At 36.1% G+C, this 12687-nt stretch overlaps 1 protein-coding gene and 1 long non-coding RNA gene across 5 annotated transcripts; one reads left to right on the forward strand and one right to left on the reverse strand.

Annotated features, from left to right (window-relative positions):
• The first annotated feature begins 843 nt into the window (after positions 1-843).
• LOC114305360 (uncharacterized) lies at positions 844-1494 on the forward strand. The gene has a single exon (XM_028250445.2). The coding sequence runs from the start codon at positions 844-846 to the stop codon at positions 1492-1494; it is 651 nt and encodes a 216-aa protein (XP_028106246.2).
• Positions 1495-2978: 1484 nt separating this feature from the next.
• Positions 2979-11963, reverse strand: LOC114274714 (uncharacterized). Of its 4 annotated transcripts, none has more exons than XR_014361547.1 (4): positions 11712-11963; positions 10311-10437; positions 4151-4255; positions 2979-3311 (listed from the first exon to the last, which is right to left on the reverse strand). It is a non-coding gene; the product is annotated as an uncharacterized LOC114274714 (long non-coding RNA). The 4 variants fall into 4 exon arrangements; XR_014361549.1 differs by having other exon boundaries at positions 2979-3949; XR_014361548.1 differs by having other exon boundaries at positions 3567-4255.
• Positions 11964-12687: the final 724 nt, after the last annotated feature.

Here is a 12687-nt window from a genome sequence, read left to right on the forward strand (position 1 = left end):
CACTCAAGATAAGAATGTGACTATGATTCTGTTTCTGTATATAAGCATGATTATGTTTCTATTCAGTAAGAGACTTGAAATTAAATTGTGATGGGCATCATTCATCTAAACCCTTTACTCTGTTATTATTCACTTGGCTCCCGCTCACTATTTATACTATGTATGTAAGTGACTAGGCACGTGATCAGAGCCAGAGTTGATAGCCTAAAATTTCATTTTGACTGCCACCCTTTGCGTCTCCCGAGGAGGTTCCGGATCGAGTTAAGCCATGTGGCCATGTCTTTTTGAAAGTTCAAAACTTTGATCTCTCTTGTTTTGTGAACAGTTTGTTTTTAATTATCTGTATGTGGGGTGATGTATAATTGTTGTATCTATGTGACGTCATGTGTATGCTTATAAAGTTTAAAATTATTTTGTCCTATGCATGTCTGCACAACTTAATGGGCGTTGTATTTTGTATATTTTCTTCTGCAGCCCCTTGATTATATGTCATTTTGTTCAGAGGCCTTTGGTAATCCAAGGACTACTGGTTGAATACAACGCTAAACCTATAGAGGCGGGCTTGGGTCGTGACAGAGTGGTATCAGATCACGTGTTATACCGCACACAAGAGTCTATATGAGCTTAGGATGTCCTAGAAAGAATTAGAGACATGTCACCAGCCTATGTGAACGTGTGGTAATCTTTATACATGTGGAAACTGACTTTGACTCTAGACAAATGAAATTGAAAGAAATGAACAAGGGTATTCCTATGTTTACTATTACTTGGTGTCTTTATAGCAACATGGAGAATGCAAGGGAAAATGATACAAGTGAATCTTCTAAGGCCTGAATGAATAGAATGGAACAGATGCTTACAGTTTTGACTGAAGTAATAATGCAACAACAGAGACAACAACCTTTGCCTCATCCGTCTCCGCCGGTACAAGTTGAACCGAATAACAATGACATTATCAATCTGACTCAGGAATTTATGAAAATGAAACTGCTGACCTTCTTGGGGGGCATTGAACCATTAAAGGCAGAAACTTGGTTGCTAGAGATGGAGAAATTATTTGAAGTGTTTCCGTGCTCCACAACTCAGAAAGTACTCTTAGCCACTTACACCCTAAAGGATGAAGCTCGGAGATGGTGGTTGTTGGTCCGAAACAACAACGGGGATACATGGGCTCAATTCAATGAGATATTCTATAACAAATACTTTCCTCAATGCTTCAGGGATCGAAAAGTGTCAGAATTTCAAGAACTTAAGCAGGGTAAGATGTCTGTGGCCGAGTATGAAGCCAAATTCACGGAGTTGGCTCGGTTTGCCCCATACATGGTCGATATTGACTATAAAAAGGCACAAAAATTTGAAGGCGACCTGGGTTTGAAAGTGTTTGACCGAGTAGGCATCTTAAAGCTGTCTACCTATGTGGAAGTTCTAGATAGAGCAATAATGGCGGAAGCTACCTTGGCAGCAATAAAACAAGCCAAGGCACCAACCACATAATGGAAAAGTAAAGATCCAGATTCAATTTCAAAAAGGGTTGTTCATTTGCCATGAATAAGAAACAAAATACGAGATCTTCCAGCAGCTCTAGTCAGAGTAGTGGCTCTATTCCAAACTGTCCTGGGTGTGGAAGAAAGCATAGAGGAATGTGTCACCACGCGTCTGATGCCTGTTACCGATGCGGTAAAGTTGGCCATATGATAAAAGATTGTCCACTTGGGCTCGACAACGCCAATTGCCCTGCAACAAGTTCAGCTGGGTCTGCTTCGGTGGCCAAGTCGAATACCAGAACCAATGTCAGGAATAACTTTGGGAATGAAATGTTGAGACAAGGGAGGGTGTTCGCATTAGTGCCTGGAGATGTGCAGAACACTGAGTTTGTGGTGTCAGGTATAATTTTCATTTGTGCCCAAATGCATATGTGTTGATAGATTCCGGTTCTACATATTCGTTCGTGTCGCATGCCTTTTATCGGAAGTTAACTAGACCCTTAGAATCCATGAATTATTTATTATCTGTAACTATGCCATCCGGGGATTCTATGGTATATGCATATATGTATCCGGCATGTGATATTACAATTGGTGATATGACATTATATGTTGACTTGTTACCTTTGAGCTTAGACCATTTTGATTGTATATTAGGCATGGATTAGTTGACAAAGTACTGTGCGACTATTGACTATGTAAATAAATCTGTTGTATTTCGTCCACCTGGCTTGCTTGAGTTTGTGTTCATCGGGAATAGGGTAATTCCTTCCCCATACTTGATTTCTGCCATGAAAGCTGTTAAACTGCTTAAGAAATGATGTAGGGGTTACATATGTTGTGTTTTGACTAAAGTTTCTAATATTTCAAATGTAGAAACTATTTCTGTTGCTTGTGAAGTTTCCGATGTATTTCCAAATGACTTGCCTAAAGACTTAGTTGATAGGAAAATTAAGTTCACTAGTGAAGTAGCACCGGGAACACAACCTATTTCCAAGACCACTTACAGAATGTCAACCTCAGAACTTAAACACTATAACAAAAAATGATTTTTACGGCGCGCAACGCACGCCGTAAAAACCCTTTTACGACGTACAAACGCGTGTCATATTATGACCAGTCATGGAAAGTCATTCACTTTTAACAACATACTTCGTATACCATTAAAAACTATTTAAAGACAGATTTTGTACGTCGTTACTTTTTCTACAACATGTTATACTACGTCGTTAAAAACTATTTAACAGTAGATTTTGTGCATCGTTATTACTTTTCTACTACTACTTTTGCACGCCGTTAATTAGTGAGACAAATAACGACGCTGATTGCGCGCCGTAAAATATGTAATATAACGACTTATTATGCCTGCCGTAGAATATGCAATTTTTTTATTATTATTATTTTAAAATTCAGCAAGTTCTATTTGACCAATTTTATACAATCTAACAAATATTACAAACAAGCATTACAAAACATCAATCAACCACCAAAATATTGTTTGAAACATCACAAAGAAACTATATCGATAAATTATAAACATTCAACAATTGTCTTTACATTCCAAACATTCGAAAACTATATCCTTAAGTTCTAAACTGTACAAAAAGTTTAAACCATCCAAAACTATGCATATCTAATTTTCTAAACATATCAACAACTATTAAGAGATTATCTAAAACTACCGACAACAGTTCCTATAGCAGTTGCAGCTGCAGCTGTAGCAAATCCACTTGCTCCTATCACAGGGACGAAGGTACCCAATGTATGAGTTAAGGCACCTAAACTTGCGACAATAGCTGAAGCAACTAACCGCGTTGCATTTCTTGTCTGCATGCCAAAGGAAACTTCACATAAGTATAAAAACCGATGACTCATGGAAAAAAATATTTCTTAAGGTATTAAGAAATGATCAAGAAATTTTAAAACATCAACAAAACATTTTCAAAATTAAAAAGACAATTCAATGGCCCCATAAAAGCTAGAAAGATAAGAAATTATAAACCAGCATGGAATAGGCTAGACAGGTAAGAAATTATAATAAAAAAAAAATCTGGCAAATAGAGAAAGAGTTATACCACACACCTTTATAAAGAAAGGTAATAGATAAGCGTGAAGCATAAATAGAGGATACCATGTGCACAACTGCTAAATCTCATTAGTAAATCCTTGAAAAGCATGCTATGAACAATAACAGAAACTACAGCATTTTAAGGGAAAGATGGCAATCCAAACCTTGTGTCAGTGTCAGTGTCATTGTTAAATTCTCACATCCCTAGGTAAAATCTCAAAAAAGAATCGAAAATTAAACGTTTTTGTTAATTTCATAACTAAACAAACCAAGTAGCAGTCTTCACATTTGCGAAAATTGAAGCTTACTAGAAAAGCCAATGAAATTTGCAAGTTCATGTAGATGAAATAAAACACAAATTGGATGCTGTATTCATTGAGTGTAAAGAATTTCAACCCTGCATCAAAATCGATAGTTTTAAAGTAAATTCTAAAAGTTTTAAAGATCTTCAGCCGTCTTTACCGGTACAATTTTAGCAAATAACTGAGAGTCAAAGGAAACCTTTATATGCTGATTTTACATTCTTTCCAACACCCTTTCATTATCATCCCAAAATTATAGGCTCTTTAATTTGGAAAAAAATAGCTAGTAGACACACCTTGCTGCTTGAGATTTAGCAATAATTCAAGTGTTGCATTTATAGGAAATAATCTAGTGTTCTCCATGTTACATCCGACTCTCTCCTCCTGGGTGCTAGCTCCAACTGCAACCAACAACAAACATGTACTTTGTGAGCTTTAGTGGCCATTGTAGTTTCAAGTGAGACAACACAAAAAATACGTTGAAAAAAATAACACCAAAGCTGGATTTCCTCCATTACCCTAATGCTAATTATAATATAGCCTGTGTTAAAAGTGCCTGCGCATATGTGTGCACGAGAAAGAGAGAGACCTGAATAAAAGTGCAACTTGAAAACAGTCATTTAGTGCGAAAAGTGCCAAACTCACAAACCAATCATACAGAGAATTTTTTTATGTAGAACGGTGGGCGCAGAGAATCAACTCGTGTTTACTTAAAAACCATGAGGTGATGAGTAGGTAAAAAATTCCTACCATAAATGATAAGTAAAACAATGGCCAGGTAAAAAAGAAAAGTTATCAGCCACCATATCTAACTGTCAGCCACCATATCTAGTTATATCCTATACCAGTGCTGACAGTTAGATATGAGGTACGCAGTCAATGGGGTACGCAGTCAATGGAAACAAATTGGGAGTGCAATGAAACCTCAATTAGATAGCAAGTCATAGTGAAATTACAAACTCATGTAAATGCAGCTAATTCAATCTTCAAACTGACTTTTGGAAGTCCAAGAGAACAACACTAAGAATGAAATTAGAAAACCAGAGTACAACTTGATCCTAGGATGCAAACCTCGAAACAAGAATACAAGAGCAAAACTACTGAAGCAAGCAAGAAATAATTTAGAGCTCTTTGGTCAATAGCAGACACAATGCACAAGCAGGCTTCTTAATTAGTATCTTAATTTATGAGAGAGAGAGAGAGAGAGAGAGTCGCTTTCGATATTGATTAATATTAAAGCTCATAAAAAAATCTTCTAAATTGGGAGGCACGTTTAATGGAAACAGAAAATAGAGTGAGCATGTAGTAGCATAGATAATAGAGTGAATTCTTTTACTTTCAATTTAACATCTGGGACTAGGAAAAATTCAGATGATATTAAAAAGTTCAGTGTACATCTGCATAGATTGTATTAGGATAAGTTTAAGCTGATAATTTTGACTTATCCTTCGTAACATGTAGGTATTTCTCTATATTTTGTAGTCCTTGATGTTATATTATTCATATTCCAACATCAAACAATCACAAATTAGGCCAACAACAAAGTCTTGTAAAGAAGTGATCGGATAGTAACTTTTATTACCATCCAATGGCTTGAAATCCTGATAGATTCACTATCGTAAAAATTAAATTTAACAAAAATAATAAATTCAACAAGTTTATGGGACTAGTAAATTTGTTTCAATAGTAGTATATTAAAAATAAGATTGAAACCAAATTTTTAGAAGGAAAATACTTAACCCTCAATATTGAGATAAAAACTTCCCACCCTCAATTCCACAACAAAAAATAAACATCCCAAACATTCAGAAAGGCTCAGGGCTTACAAAATTACAAATGATTTACTCCAGCTGCCAAAATATAATAAAACATGAGCCAGCTATGGGCCCATTACTCTATCATGAACACACTGGTCCAATGACTCTTCAACAGTAAAATGAACCTTCTTTTTTTTTTTCCTTAAACAAACTATAGATAAATAATCAAAGAGATAAGGGAAACAAAAATAAGTTCAACTAGTGATAATAATGCAGACCCCACCCATGTCAAGCCAAAAGCACCCATGTGCTTGAGGTTTGAAAAGAACTACTCATATGTCACTTAAGTGTTTCAGACCTTCAAAGTAATTAATAATTAACACATGTAAGAATATATAATAATGAAGCAAATAGCTTCACAATTTGACATAAAGCAGTTCAGTTTGGAATAGCACTTACTACATTTCTGCAATTTATTTCCACACTTTACTACATTTCAAATACTTCGACCGTAGTGCATTACATAAGCTCCAAAGTCTAGCAACTTACTTGGATTGCATAAAGAGGACATTAAAATCATAAGTATTTTGGAGACAAAAATAAAATTGAAAATGAAGTCAGAATTTTTGGAAAGTGTTTTAAAAATTGGAGTCTCTTGTCAAACTCACAACCTGATCTGAGTGCTAGAATTTGGATCTGCTGGGATCCTAATTTTTGTGATATCCTGTGTTAAAATGTCTAATCAGTTCATTTTTTGCAAAGTAACTGTGCTTGAAGGGGATTTTAGTTTTTTTGCTATTTTTGTTTACGCTGTAAATAAACATGTCTTGAGAGTCCCTCTATTTACTGATATTTGTACTATTGCCAAAAGTCATTCTAGCTTCCCTTTGGTCTGCTTGGGTGATTTTAATGCTGTTAGATTCTCGCATGAGAAACTGGGGGGTAACTCTCTTGGGATAGTTCGAAAGAATGTTTTAATGTTGCTATTCTGAATTCTTAAATGGATGATTTGTCTTACAAAGGTTGTCAATTTACCTGGGCTAACAAAAGAGGTGAGGGCGAGTTTATATCCTCCAAGTTAGATAGAGTTTTGGTTAATGAGAAATGGTTGGAGTCCTTTCCCAACTCTTTTGCTAACTTTTTACCTTCTGGAGTGTCTGATCATTCCCCTGCCCTCATCACTCTGGATCCTAATCTGCCCAGCTCCAAAAAACCCTTTAAATTTTTTTATTTTTGGGCTGATCATGAGGAGTTTCTTCCTGAGGTTAAGAAGGTTTGGAGGCAATACATTAAGGGTTCTCCTATGTTCAGAGTCTGTCAAAAACTAAAAATGTTGAAACCTATTTTGAAAGGTCTCAACATTCCTAAAGCTAGTTTTGTGACCTGGATGGATATCTTAGGTAGGTTGAACTCTGGGGACAGATTAAAGATGTTTGGCATTTCTCAATCTGCTGATTGTGTGTTTTGCAAGGACCCTTGTGAAAACCATAACCATCTCTTCTTTGATTGTCCCTTCTCACCTAGAATCTGGTCCAGCATTCTAACCAAGCTTAATGTCTCTTGGCCTGTTGTACAGTGGCCTGATGTTACGAAGTATGTGGCTTTATCTGCTAAAGGGAAATCAATTAAAGCCGTTATTATTAAATTGGCTTTTACTTGCACTGTATATCAAGTATGGATTGCTAGAAATAAAAGAGTTTTTAGAAAAGAAATGGTTCCTGAGGAGATTGTTCTTAAATGTATTGTGGATATGATAAGATTTCGTGTGATGTCTATGACTAACATTGCTAGGCACTCTAGTGACAGTTGGTTCCTGCAAACTTAGAGGATTCCATCCTCAATTCTGAAGACAACACAGCACCAGCTGAGTGATAGGAGTTCAGTACAAGTGGGTCGAGTGGCAGTGAGCAGAAACTGAGGGTTTATCTTATTTGTTTGCTCATTTTGCAGAATTTATGAGCTGGATGCTGGTCTATTGTGAGCTGAGTGTTAGCCTTTTTGAGTGTTGAGAGCTTGTGAGCATAAATTACCCATCCCAAAGCAATGACCATAATGTGTGTGGCTAACAATTTTCTATTATTGCTTATTGTTATACATGCAGGTTGTCTGGACAGGATAGTACATGCATGCTGTGAGAGTATTTCTTGTGGGTTGAGAGAAGTGAGATCATATATTGAATACATGGAGTGTTCCGAAGTGCTTTTGCCATTTTCTCACTTGGCAGGGTACTCGAAAGAGAGAATGTTTGAGTGGTGTGAGAATCTGATAAGAGGGCCAAGTGAAATTAGCTTGTATATGGTGAGTTTATGCGAGCGTGCACGAACTGTTTTGAAGTATCTATTGATTATTTGCTGCAATTTCTGGGACTCATGTACCTGTAATCTTTCGACAGGATCTACGGAAGACTGGAACATGGCAGCACAAGGTGATGGCTGCTTTAAGCGCCTCAAGTGTGATGGAAGTTTTATTTATTAATGGACATCCTATATTTTTGTAATAGTGGTTATGTTCAGTGTCATCATTTGGCCTACCCCTACGGGTTGCGTAAGGGACATCTTTTGCTTTATTTTTAATCCAATTCTTGAGTTTATGGAATATGTTCATGACCCACATATCGTTGGTATGGGGTTCATGAACATATCTTTAGAATCAGTTTTTGTTCTGGTTTATTATTGTAAGATGCTTAGTTGTGAGATTTCTTAGTTTATTAACTGTTTGGTTTTTATTCTCCATCCAATTAATAGCTCTGGTTTCTCTTGTCTTAAGTAGGGTTTCCTTTTGTTTTTGTTTGGTTTAGCTCTATTTGCTTTCGGCTGGTCGGCATTTTTATTCTGGCTGTTTTGGTTGTATAGTTGTGGTTAGGCCCTGGGGCATGCCCCTTGTAGTTGTGTATTTTTCTGTTTTTTAACCATTTCAAGAATAGTTCTCTTACTATTGTAGTGTTCACAAGTCTAAAACAATCTCATTCTATTATTTAATATCAAAGGGTGATAAAATCAAGGTACTGCTTACCAGAGTACTACATAGCACTATTATTATGATATCATGCAATTAAGAGAAAAAAAAATGAAGACATTCAAACTTATAAAAATATATATCTTTGTAAGATAAGATTTAGTAAAGAGTCGAAGATAAAGCCAGATAAGCCTAAGGCCCCTAAAAAAATATTAAACAATGGAAAATTTTCAAACAGCCTATATGTGTATAAAGAAAATTACTAACGTGTTTGTAAAGAGACACAGTCCACCAAGTCCACAGGAGTTTCAACTAACAAGTGGCCAAACTTACAGTCTCATTATTGTGTGTGCTTAGTTTAATAAGCAAGCATGAAATGCCTCCAACTCAATTAATCCAATAAAGCTGAATAAAACAGCAAATTCTGGGTATCTGGAATTTAATGCATTTTGCTATCACAAAATCTAAAGTAAATTAACGGCCATCAAGTATCGCTGCCTAAACCCACAACCTTTGGGACCGTCCTTTTCTCCCTAATACCTTAAAGAAAATACTTCTCACTGGTGCAATCATAGATCATTGTCACACAAAAAAAACCAGATAATGTGCCTTGTTTGATCGTCAATCAAGGGAAAACTCATGTAGATATGGGCGAGAGGGGGTCATAGCCCATGAGTAAAATACACACCCATACAGATATCACAGAGAGAGAGAGAGAGAGAGAGAGAGAGAGAGATCCAAGTTTGGGCTTGGTAAAGACTTGTATTTTGCTTTTACACTAGTCAATTAAACTATTTTAACAAATCCTAAAATTTTTGGTAGATGAGCATATCCTACTCTTAGTTGTGCACATCCTACTCTTAGTTGTGCACTTTCAACATAGCAGGGGTGAGTCCAACCTAATGTAACTAGGTGCCTAAGCACCAATCTTAAAGAATGGCCAAGGCACCAAGTTCTCTTCTTTTATGTCAATATTTGACTAGCAACTGGTTTCTCTTGGCAAAATCCAACATATTAACACAGTACCAAACATTTTATATCTAGATCATATAATTCCAACTACTCCCACCACAATATATATATATATATCCAGACCTTGTTCAAGAAATATCTAAGGATCTCTGGCAACATTAAATTGATTTAGCATTCTATGCTTGCATAAAGCAAGGAGTTATGACTACTTGTGATTAAGTAGAGGACCCTTAATCCAGTCACCATTACAGAAAATCAACAACATTGGGACTTTTTACTATCTAACGAGATTAATCTAAAACTGGTTTCACTAAACCAAGATCTTCTCACTAGAAATGAATTGAGTGCCTCTTCACTACGACTAACTATAAGTAGTTTGTATACTTGCCTTGGTAAAGATTGTCTGAAAAAGATGAACCTACTTATTTTGGTTAAACATAACGCCACCCGCAGCATGCAAGCAAGTTAGAATAAATTGAATAAACACAAGCAACAAAAGGATGAAATTTATAAAAGAAGCATTTCAAACAAAATATTTGAAAGATTTTATGGCATTTAAAGCAGAAAAAGAACAGTGTGCTCCATATTAATAATAATATTATAAGTGAAGAAGTATACAAAGTAGCCTAAATCTGTTCAACACCTAAGCCAAAAGAAACGAACATCCAAAAGGGTCTTTTACTCCATTCAGAAAAAGAGATATCTCAATATGCATTCCAGATGATTTCAACTCTGCTAATAAGGTCGTATAAAGGGATCACGTAGTGTCTACCTTATTATAATGCTTTGACTTTGTCTTTTTTGAACCAATTCTGCTTTCTCATTACATCTTCTGTGTAGAAAAAAAGAGAGGCCTTCACACACATAAGCAGGAGATTCACCAATCTTGGACAACCTCACTAAACCAAATACACAGAAGGAAGCTGTAATATGAATTATAGATAATAGATGGAGAGAGACAAGAGAAGCAAACAAGTCTATACACATGTAGAGAGTCACACTTTAACATGCAAGCTAACAATGCTGTACCTTATGATAAAACTCAAGTTGTGAAGTTTGACTTAAACAATAAATCAACAGAAAATCTGCTAGCTTGGCAGCAATCCACCACATAGATCAATCAGATTGGACCGTCTCAAACTCAACATATTCTATATCGGGAGAAAAATGAATGTTGCATTGTACGAGTACAATATGCATAACAAAGAATTTGAGTGATAGAATGAAAAACTTACACCACAGAAACCTATTGCCATTGCAATCGAAAAAAACTATCATGTCCCTTGATTACTAGAAGACCACAACTGCATTAGAACAACTTCAGTCAAGTACAAGAAAGAAACCCAATCCCATGACTGCAGTAGAACTCCTTCGGTCAAGTACAGGAAAGAAGCCTACACAACCCTGGCTTTGCCACGCACATATTCTAAAACAAATAACTGATAGATAGTTTTTCTAGAATTTTAGATAACAAATCTTTAATTGTGAGAATCCACAGCAACAGCTACAAGCTAATAATGTTGTGTCCCACTATGAAACTTATAGTAACAACTCCACAGATATTACAAGAGACAATTGATAACTGTAATCAAAGCATCCACTTTTCTAGAAAAGAGCTCCAAAAAAAGGAAAAGATTGGCTGCTGATGAAAATGAGGGACAGCTTGTGAGAAATTAGTAAGCAAGGAATCAAAACGCAGAAAAACAGAACGTTTGGAAGAAACGAAGTGCTGTGAACAATTTCTGTTTTATGTACCACTATAATGCCCCAATTTCTATGGATCTGGTTAATATTATCTTAAATCCACATTCATCCTTTATTTTGAATGAATTTATAAACATGGAAGCCAATGGAATATCCAATAATCATACTGTAATGCCCCAAAAATATAGATACCGAAATACACATCATACTCAATAAACAACCATCCACAAAAAAATCAAAACCAAAAAAATAAATAAATAAATAAAAGTGTGAAAAAGGCAGAGAACAAAAACCCCAAAAATGTAGATGGATATAGAAGGTGTATGTATGTATGTATAGAGAGAATAGAAGAGAAAAACAGAGAATAGAAGGGAGGAGGGGGATATAAATATATATATATATATATATACCGAGAGAGAGAGAGAGACGAAACAAGGGTTTTAGGAAGAAGGAAGAGAGAGTGCCTTACAAATTGATTCAATTGAACGGATGGAATCAGAAATTGAAGCCAAGTCCAAGTCGAAGCATATTACAAATTGATTCAATGGAAAGCGTGATTGCTTTGTTGAGGAAGGAAACGGACTGCATAATTGACTGTCATGCGTCTCGATCTCCCCCGATTCAATTGATTGAAGACCAGTGTTTGAAGAACCCTTTCCCCTTCACCCGTATACGTCTTTCTTCTCCCTCTCTTCTTAGAAACTGCGTGTATTTTTTTTTATTTTTTTATTTTTTTTACAGGAAAATCCTTCTACTCTCCCGCACGTCCAAGCCAGCGCCCCTTGAGGAGATAGCGTCCCTTGAAGAGATCACCAGAGTGTCCTGTTGTTCGTTCCGAGCAAGAGACTATAATCTATCTCGCACAGTGGAGAGAATTAAACCCAGACCTGTTGTTCGTTCCGAGCAAGAGACTATAATCTATCTCGCACAGTGGAGAGAATTAAACCCAGAGACTATAATCTCGCACAGTGAGGAGAATTAAACCCACACCAAGTAGCTGATAAGACATCCTTAAGGTGAACCTCCTAACCAACTGTGCTACGCCCAAAAAATTGACCCAAAAAAGAATTGAACCCTGGACCTAGGGACTTAAACCCCAAACCCTTACCAAGTTGCCACCCACCCCTGGGATACTGCGTGTTTTTTTATTCTTAAGAAACCCAAGTGTTTGAAGAACCCTTCCCTTTCACTTGTATCCGACAGTGTTTATTTTTTATTTATTTATTTATTTAATTATTTTTGGATAAGTGGCGCCATAATATTGGGTTTTGGCGCCTGTAATTTTTTGGGCATACCATTCACGTTACGCATGGTAAGTCGTAGAAGGTGACTTATTTTTAACGATTGTTATACGCATGTCGTATATAACTGATGTATTAACGGCATATCATATATATGTCGTAGAAAGTTTTATTATTTACGATTAATATTGTAAGTCGTAAAAA

The sequence above is a fragment of the Camellia sinensis genome, chromosome 2, assembly GCF_055761805.1.
Source record: "Camellia sinensis isolate YWXY chromosome 2, ASM5576180v1, whole genome shotgun sequence".
Taxonomy (NCBI): Eukaryota; Viridiplantae; Streptophyta; class Magnoliopsida; order Ericales; family Theaceae; genus Camellia; species Camellia sinensis.